This window comes from Gracilinanus agilis, chromosome 3 (genome assembly GCF_016433145.1).
Source record: "Gracilinanus agilis isolate LMUSP501 chromosome 3, AgileGrace, whole genome shotgun sequence".
NCBI lineage: Eukaryota > Metazoa > Chordata > Mammalia > Didelphimorphia > Didelphidae > Gracilinanus > Gracilinanus agilis.
The window spans coordinates 28052777-28061417 of record NC_058132.1 but is presented as its reverse complement, the minus strand read 5'-3'; the positions used below and the strand labels follow the sequence as shown (position 1 = coordinate 28061417).

Genomic DNA, 8641 nt, shown 5'->3' with positions numbered 1-8641 from the left:
ACACACACAAACACTCTCTCTCTCTCTCTCTCTCTCTCTCTCTCTCTCTCTCTCTCTCTCACACACACACACACACACTCACAAGCTCCTGAATATTTTCCACCTCCAAGGCAGGGAGTAAAGGGATGGAGGAATTTTGGTGACTGGTAAAGGATTTTTTAGATATGGCATAAAATCATTTTTATTATTCTTATCATTAATCCAACTGTAACCTCTCTTCCTCAAATCTGGGTCCAGCCACTGGAGAAGAGGAACTTGGAACTCTTGGAGCCAAATGGTTCTCAGTGGAATCTGGAACCCAAGCCTTCTGCTTAGTCTCTGGGGATGAGGAGTGAAGAAAGGCCTCAAGGCAAGGGGGTGGAGGGACCCTTTGAGCAGATGAGTGGTTGTTTCTCCCCCCAGGTCTCTGGGTGGCCCTCCCTCTAATTGGCTCACATAGGAACTACACAGTCTGTGGCTGGGGCTGAAGAAAGCTTCCTTCTTGCCCTCTGTCCCACCTCTTCCAGGAGGTTGTTGTCCCAAAGACCCAGAGACCCTCCTTGAACCCATGTGGCTGGCAGGAGGGTGATATTAGGATTCCTAAATCCTCTATCCCTCTCCCTGGCACTTCCAACTAAAAACCTTCAAGGAACATTATGGGGATAACCAAAGAGAAGCCCCTGACTGGCACTAACCTACACACCTCCCCCCATGCCCATACCTGAGTACCCTAAGCTGGATCCTGGGACCTCTCACAAAGAAATGGACATTGAATAAAATAAAAATCATTTATAGATGCATCTGCAGAGATGGGGGCCCAGGTGGGGATAAATATTCTTTTTACTCCATTCAAAGCTGGGGGATGGGGGCCCTGACTCCCCCACCTCCCCATCCAGAACGCCTGAGTTGAGCCACAAAGGGAATTGGGGCAGCTCTCTTCTCCAAGAGACTTTTCTGGCCTCAGTTTCCCCCTCCCTTGAGTGTGTTGGAGAGAGGAGGGGAAATGTCCAACAGCATCTCTGAATAAATATGTTAAAAGTCTCTATGTCTTCCTCGAATCTTGAGAGAGAGAAGTCCAGGGAAAGGCTGATTTAGACCTAGAAGCAAAATGATTAGAGAGGACCAGTCAAGGGAGGGTTATGCTCCCCGCCCCCTTCCTGAACCACCCCCTGACACAAGAAAGAGAAAAAGTTTCAGGGTAGAAGCCCACCCCCACCCCCACCCCAAGCGGGGAACCAGCAGCTCGAAGGAAGATTTAGACTTCGGGAAGGAGAGCCTAGGAGGATGAAAGATGGAAAGGAGGGAAGTGGGAGGACACTCGCCTCTCTGCCATAGCGGGAGGAGTCTGGGATGATAAAGATGGTTCGGGGGTCGCTGTCTTCGGGAAGACACCAATCGTCAGCCCTGTTGGAGAAGGAGATGGGGCTGGGAGAAGGGAAGGACGGCTCCCCGGTCCCCCGACCCATACCCCAAAGCCATGCCTGAGAACTCACTGGAAATTCGAAGGGACCATTTTCTACGTTTTCTGGGCGCCAGGCACGGGATCCAAATAGAGTTTCTCCAGTTCCCCAGCTTAACTCTAGACCTCTTCGCTGCCCTGCCCCGCCCCCCAATACCTGCCAGCCTCTTCTGTTTCTTCAGTCCATCAAAGAAGAAACAAACTGCCTAGTGGACCTCAGATTCGAGAATGCATCAATGACACCGCGCCCCCCTTACGAAGCGAGGCACCTCACCTCCTTCCTAACTGAGGCTCCAGCAGCCGCTGCGTCCGCTCGTGCTTGGGTGCTTTTAAGTGCCCGGGGCCTCTCTCGTGCGTCCGGAGGTTGTTCAGTGCGTCCGCCGGGGGCAGGGTGGGAGGAGAGGGGTCTTCGGAGGGAGGAAGGGGCCGTGCCCCCGGGCCCCGTCGTCGAGCTCGGAGCAGGAGGGCCGCGCCTCCGGCCACCACCGCCAGCAAGAGCAGCAGGGCGAAGGGAAGCCCCAAGGCCGGAGGCAGGGTGGCTGCCGGGGGCCCGCGGTGGGGCCCGGGTGGAGGCGGAGCGGGGGCGGCCCCCTGCACTGGAAACTCACAGCGTGCGCCCATGTAGCCGGGCGCGCAGGAGCACACATGGCCGGAGAAGTGCGCGTAGCAGCGGCCCCCGTGCGCGCAGGGCTGCGGATCGCAGGGGTCGGCACGCTCGCGGCAGTCACGCCCGCCGAAGCCCAGAGTGCAGGAGCAGCGAAAGCTGTGCGCGCCGTCCACGCACGTGCCCCCGTTGGCGCAGGGCCGGCCCGCGCAGTCGTCCAAGTCGCGCTCGCAGCGCGGCCCCGCGAAGCCCGGCCTGCAGCGGCACAGCACGGCGCGGCCCACGTCCAGGCACAGACCCCCTGCCGAGGAAAGGGAGCCCCGGCGTCACGGTCCTCTAACAGGCCGGCCCCGGACCTTCGGGACCTTGGAGAGCTCCTGGCCCAATCCCGCCAGCCCTCTTTCCTCAACTTCCAGACTTCGCACTCCTTTCTGCCCCTCCCCCATATCCCATATCGCTGTGGCCTCTGAATTTGCACTTTCTCTTGGCCAAAGGAAAGGGCTAAGCTTAGACCCAGGGCCTTCTGGGCGAGCCTCACAGCTGTCCCTGGACCTCCTCCGGATCCCTCAGCCCCAGACAGGCAGTCCCATGGTGCCGTGGCCAGAACGGAAGTCAGAGGACCTGGATTCAAGCCCTGCCACCTACTGCTACCTTAGACCTTAGGCAACTTGGTTTTCCCATCTGAAAAATGAGAGCGTTGGACTAGATCGTTTCTGGGTTTAAGCCTATCCTTCAGGCACCTCTCCATCCTCCTCCCAGGTCTGCCCTGGGCCTCAGCTTCTTTCTCTGGTACATGACAGAAGGGGTCCGTCTGGGTGGTCTCCAAGGTCCCCTCTGGGTCCTTCCTTTGCCCTTCCCCCCCCCCCCCCCAGGCTCACCATTGCGACAAGGCTGTAGGCTACAGCGATCCATCTTCTTCTCACAGTTGGACCCGTGGAAGCCTGGTGGGCAGCGGCAAGTGTAGCCAGCAGGGGCTCCGCCGTCCACACAGGTACCCCCATTGAAGCAGGGCCCATCCGCACAGGTCATCCCAATGACCTCACACCGCTTTCCATAGAAGCCCCGCGGACATGTGCACTCAAAGTCCCCGGCCACCTCCTGGAAGCAGAATGGGACAGGGAAGGAGCTAAGAAGAATTAGAGGACACGGTTCAAATCCTGCGCTTGCTACTTATTCTGTGCCCTCCGGCAAGTGTCTCCCCTTCTAGTCTCTCCTTCCTCAGCTCCAAAAGGAGGGGATTGGACTAATCTTTTAGATAATCCCTTAGTCTTTGCATCCTGCGCTCTGATTCTGGCCTTGGGATTCCTTTTCTGCACTGTGGCAATAGCCTCCTGGGCAGATCTCTGTTTTCTCTCTCCCCTCTCTGTAATCCATCTTCCCCACTGCTGCCAGAGCACAATTCTGATTCCAGACAGCACTTCTCTGCTCAGAAACCTCCAGTGGCTCCCTCTTACCTCTAGTATAAAATAGAAACTCCTCAGCTTGGCACTCCCATCTCTTTCCAACCTGAAACACTGCCCTTTATACACTCCAGCTCCAAGCTGACCTGAATTAGGAGCTCTTCCCCATCTGAGAGTTCCATCCCACCTCCATTGCTTTGCACAGTTAACTGTGCTTGCAGCCCCTAATCTCTGCATCTCATAATCCTTGTCCTCTGTCTGTCTTAGCAGAGGCAGCTGCCCTTTTAAACCTCCCAGTGTTTCCTCCTGCTCCAGCCCCCTCCTATTAGCCTTCTTTCCATCCCTCAAGTGTAAAGTCCACAAAGGCAGGGACATAGGTTTTTGTCTTTGTCCTTCCAGAGCATAACATGGTGCCTTGCATACTGTTGGTGCCTAATAAATGTTTGCTGAGTTGAACGAAACCTAAGCACCTCTCTCACACCCAGACCTTATGTGTGTCATCTTGCCTTGCTTCTGAGTGTGACTTGGGATGGATTACAAGGTAATGGCTCTCAAGCTAGAAGAAAGCTCAGAGGCCATCTAGTCCAACTGACCATTTTACAGATGAGGAAATTGAGGCCCAAAAGGAGGTGAAGTGACTCCCCCCTTCCCCTGGCCCTAATGCCCAGTGCCCAAGGTCTTCTGATACCATGCATGAATTTTGCCTCTTGCACATCCCTCCCTCATCCCTTCCTCTCCATGCCCATGGCTCCAATCCTCATCCAAGACCCAGGCCCAGGACCAGCATGGGCCTAGACTAACCAGGGGCCTTGGTGATATTTTGCTGATGGATTGACACCAGGGATCATCAGTGATCTGGATTTCAGTCAGGCAAGCTGGGTTCAAAGTTCTGACTCAGCCACTAACAAGATGTGTTACTCTAGGCAAGTGACTTCCCTTTCCCAAGCCTCAGTTCCCTCATCTGGAGAGGTGACTGGTACTTCTAAAGCACTCTCTCTGCCCACTCCTCATGAGGTGTTATCATGGTCCCCATCCCGCTGGCCCAGAAAGAGGAAGCCACTGGGCAGTCACACAGCTAGCAAGCACCAAGGCACATTCAGATCTTCCTGACTAGGTCTGGTTCTCAGCTGCTACACTATGGTGCCCCCCAAAAGGGGGCATTTGGCAACCTTAAAGAGCTCCATCAAGGGGCACTGGAAGGTCAGTGGTCAGGCTGTGTGAAGGAGGGAGAGCCAGAAGTCAGGGGGAGACATCAAGGGTCAGTACTAACACTGCAGCTGCCACCATTGGAACACGGGTGCCCATCGCACAGCCCGGCGGGGAAGAGGCATCTGCGGCTGGAGAATCCTGGGAGGTTGGAACAGGTGGCTCCACTGGTACACGGCTGAAGGCTGGAGCAGTCACTGTCAGGGCCTCGGACAGTGCAAAGGGGGCCGGTCCAGCCTTGACTGCAATGGCACTCACCTGGCCTCTGGCAGGAGCCATGCTCAGCACTGCAGCCTTCCTGGCATATGGCTGTAGAGGCAAAGCAGAGGGCCCCCGGAATGAAGGACGGAGGGCACAGAGACATGGTCACCGAAAGAGTGGAGAGACAGGAATGGGGGGGGGGGGAAGAGATATTAGGGGAGTATCCGGGAGAGGGAAAGAGAATAGAGAGATCCAGGAAGGCAGAGATGGGGGAGCAACAAGGAAATGGAAGAGAGGAGGATATGGAGAAAAAAAGGGGGAAAGGGAGACATGGCAGAGACAGGGACCTCTTGGCAGGAGCAGTTGTTGGAGAAGGTAGGGGGTGAGAGTTTGCATCAGCAGGAGGAATGTTTAAAGCAACATCCCGAGATTTAGGGAATAGAAAACAGGAGCCATGGTGGGGAGGGAGGGGGACAGGTGGGAGAGACCCAAAAGGGGAGGGGAGAAAGCTTGGTAAGCTGTTTGGTAACTACCAAGCTCAGCCAAGCCAAGACCCCACCCCATCCCAGCCTGGAATGGCACTTGGTGGGGATGGCAGGGATTTCTCAGTCTGGGAAGGGGCTGTGCTCCAGGAGCAGGGCGGGCATAACTCTGGGGGAAAGAGAGCCTGAGCTGTCCTTGGGTCGGGGAAGGGGTCCCTCCATTTCCCTCACACTAGGCCCACGTGTTCCCCCAGACCAGCTGTCCCTGTGGACACACCCCTCCCCGCCCGCACCGCCTCCCCGAACCCCCCCTCCCCACTCACGCCGGGCGCACATGTCGCCAGTCCAGCCATCCATGCACACACGCTCCCCGTTGGCCCCGCAGTGGAAGTGGCCAAGGGGGTCGTCCCGAGGGCGGCAGAGGCGGGCACAAGCAGGACCATAGTAGTGAGGCTCGCAGCGAACTCGGTAGGAGAAGAGGAGCTCCCAGCCGCCCGCCTGCCTAGCATCCCGGGCCCAGGGCCCGCCCACCGCCAACCTGTGCCGCCCGGCCAACCGGCTCAACAAACTCCGATCGGGCCCTGCGAGCGACAAGAGTACGGTAGCCTGGGCCTGGGGCCCCCGCCGGCCCCATCTTTGCCGAGAGGCGACCCAAGCTCTCCCCGCCCCCAGATTTGGGAGCCCTTAGGAACCCAGCCTCCCCCCTCCCACCCAGCTCCGGCGCACCCTCTGAGGTCCCCACACAATCCCCGACACCCGGGCTAGGAACGTGGGGTCCTCAGGGCGCAGACCGCCCCACCTTCTCCGGCTCCGTCCCTCTGCCCCCGATGCACGAGTTCTCAGTACCCCGCCGCCCGCTTGGAGATCTCAGACCCTGAGTGCCTCAACTCCGCGGATACGCCGTCCCCCGAGCCCTCACCTGGAAGCTTCTCCCCCGACTCTTCCTTCCTCCTGGACTCAAGTTCCTCTCGCCAAGACTCGATGATTAGAGAAAAAGTCCCCTGGAGGAGCGGGGCAGAGGGGGAACGGGGGAGCATTAGCAGAAGGTCGGAGGGCCTGAGACGTGAGATGTGGGAGAAGGGAGACTGCCGGGTTAACGGGAAAGGCTCCAGTTGGGGGAGAAAGGCATTGGAGCGGGGGAAGGGAGGGGTGGGGGACCCAAAGGAGACAGAGCAGGAGACTGAGGGAAGAGGGAGGATCCGAGGGTCCCTAGAGTCAGCAGTGGAAGCTGGGGTGGGACCATAAGTACTGGGGAAGTCGTAGAGGTGGGAAGAGAAGGCTGTCTGGGTGGTCCTCAGAGGACCAGAAGCCCGGTGGGGCTTCAGAGCTGGCAGGCTCTGCAGGGGGCTAGAAGTCCGGAGCATCTGTCTGTTTCTATTGGCTAGAGAGAAGCGGGGGGGCGTCCCTCAAAATTCCAGAATTAGAGTCTGGGGAGGAATTGGGGGGGTCTCAAAAGAGGTGAGTACCAGAGTTGAGGGGGTGGGCTTGGGGCCTCACAGGTAGTAACAATACAAGGCATAAGGCTGGCATGCTTTGGGCGGGAGTGGGGGACCAGAGGACCCTGGTGGGGTCTGTCATGGAGGTCTCACGCAGTCGTGAAATGGGGAGCTAGGTCCCATGATTCCCAAGGCTCTGGGCTCCGGGGGCTCCTCACCGGCCAGGCGGTACGGAAAGGGACACGGATGAGGCCGTCGGCCAGGGAGAGCTGCGGCCCGGGATCGGTGGGGTCCCCAGCGCCGGGGCTTCCCGAGGTACTGAGCGCAGCCCCCAGGGCGCACGGGAGCTCCGGACTCAGGTCAGGCAGCACGGGCTTCAGGCAGACGCGGAAGACGAGGCGGCAGGAGCTCCGGACCCCACACGGTGAGCCCAGGGAGCCGGGGGACCCAGGCCCCGGCCGGAAAGAGTGGACTTGCAGTTCGAAGACTCCGGCGCCTCGGACCTTCGGGGGCAACAGGAAGTTAGAGTTCCGAGAAGACTGCCCCCCCTGCCCCGGGATCCCGCCGGGCCCCCTCCCCTGGGGCCGCCCCAATGCCCTCACCCTGGGAAAGCAGAGGAGGGAAAGCAGCGCGGCCAGGAGCTGGACCGTCAGCGGCCGCCTGGGGGCCATGGCGCGTGGGCTCTGGGGTACCCGAGACTGCCGGGACGGCTTTATAACCCAAGGCGAGCGAGGCCCCGCCCCCAGAGGGGACCCCTGCCCAGCTGGGGGAGGAGAAGGGGGAGGGGGAGGAGGAATGTGTGCTGGCGAGTGTATTACCAAGTGGGTCTGGGTGGGGTGCAGAGCTCCCAGCCCGCCACTGTCCCCCTACGTGCTCCTAGTGTGGTCGTGTAGCCTTATAGGCATCGCTAATTCCGTTACTGTCTGCTGTTATCGCTGTCTCCATCGCTGTCTCCGGGTGTTTCTGGGTTACCACCTTGAAGTGCTCCTTGGCCCTCGCGGACCTTCACCCACAGCTCGTCCGGGGCCAGAGGTGGCGATGACAGCAAGCTCGAGGGGCCCGATGGGAGCTCGGGGAGGAGAGGCGCCCGGCGGGGGTTTTGGGAGTGGGGGGAAGGCACCTTGGGAGGGGGGGCCCACATGGAGGCGAGATCACAGCCTCTCCGGACCCCTCGGAGTCTTGACAGTGATTGTGTCTTTGTTTGTAGCTGGGGCTGTTTGGGGGGCTTGAGTAGCAAACGCGTCCGTTTTGTGGCTGTGGCTGTTTAGGGGTGGGGGGGAGGCATTGTTTGTCAGTGTTTGCTCCAGCCCGACCCCTACCTCAAAGCCCTCAAGGCTGGGCGGCCCTCCCGGGGCAGCCGCCCTCCCAATGGGCCTGGGCTGTGGGGGTGGGGCGGGGAGCTGAGCAGAGCTCTCCCCCCAGAGCACAGGCCAGCTTGCCACCAGGCTGGGGCTTACCAGCTGTATGTAAATCCGGCCATCTGCCTTCCAGGCTGCCCAAGCCCAGCCAGCCCCTTCCTCTCCCAGAGGCCCCCCTCGCCTCTTTGGGCTTCTCCCCTCACGCTTTATGGCTGGGGGAGGGGTTGTCTCCATTTGCTCCAGGGGAGGTGTGAGCAGCAAATGGACAGGAAATGTCTCTGTAGCCTGACACTGGCAGGCACCTGGGTACAGCTGGCCCGCCCCAATCTTCCTAGCTGAGCTCAGCCTCCTTAGGCAGGGACTCCAACCCCATGAGCCTCGCTTTCCAAACTCTCTTCCCTCCTCCATGCCCATCACTATGCATTCAGCATCCCAGGATCTCAGAGCAGAAGGTTTGGGACCATCTGGTCCAATGTCTATCTCCCGGCAGAAATCCCCACTCCAGCAGCTCTAATA

The 8641-nt window shown here is 59.2% G+C and overlaps 1 protein-coding gene across 1 annotated transcript in view; it reads right to left on the bottom strand.

The window, feature by feature from the left end:
- The window catches only part of DLL3 (delta like canonical Notch ligand 3), an 8508-nt gene extending 1070 nt beyond the window's left edge, over positions 1-7438 (bottom strand). The window contains exons 1-8 of the mRNA XM_044668606.1: positions 7370-7438; positions 6986-7270; positions 6251-6332; positions 5655-5912; positions 4713-4957; positions 2921-3140; positions 1713-2343; positions 1302-1404 (exon numbers count right to left, since the gene is read on the bottom strand). Of these exons, the coding sequence (XP_044524541.1) occupies positions 1302-1404; positions 1713-2343; positions 2921-3140; positions 4713-4957; positions 5655-5912; positions 6251-6332; positions 6986-7270; positions 7370-7438 (1893 nt within the window). The remainder of the gene's footprint in view (positions 1-1301; positions 1405-1712; positions 2344-2920; positions 3141-4712; positions 4958-5654; positions 5913-6250; positions 6333-6985; positions 7271-7369) is intronic.
- Between the last annotated feature and the right edge of the window lie 1203 nt (positions 7439-8641).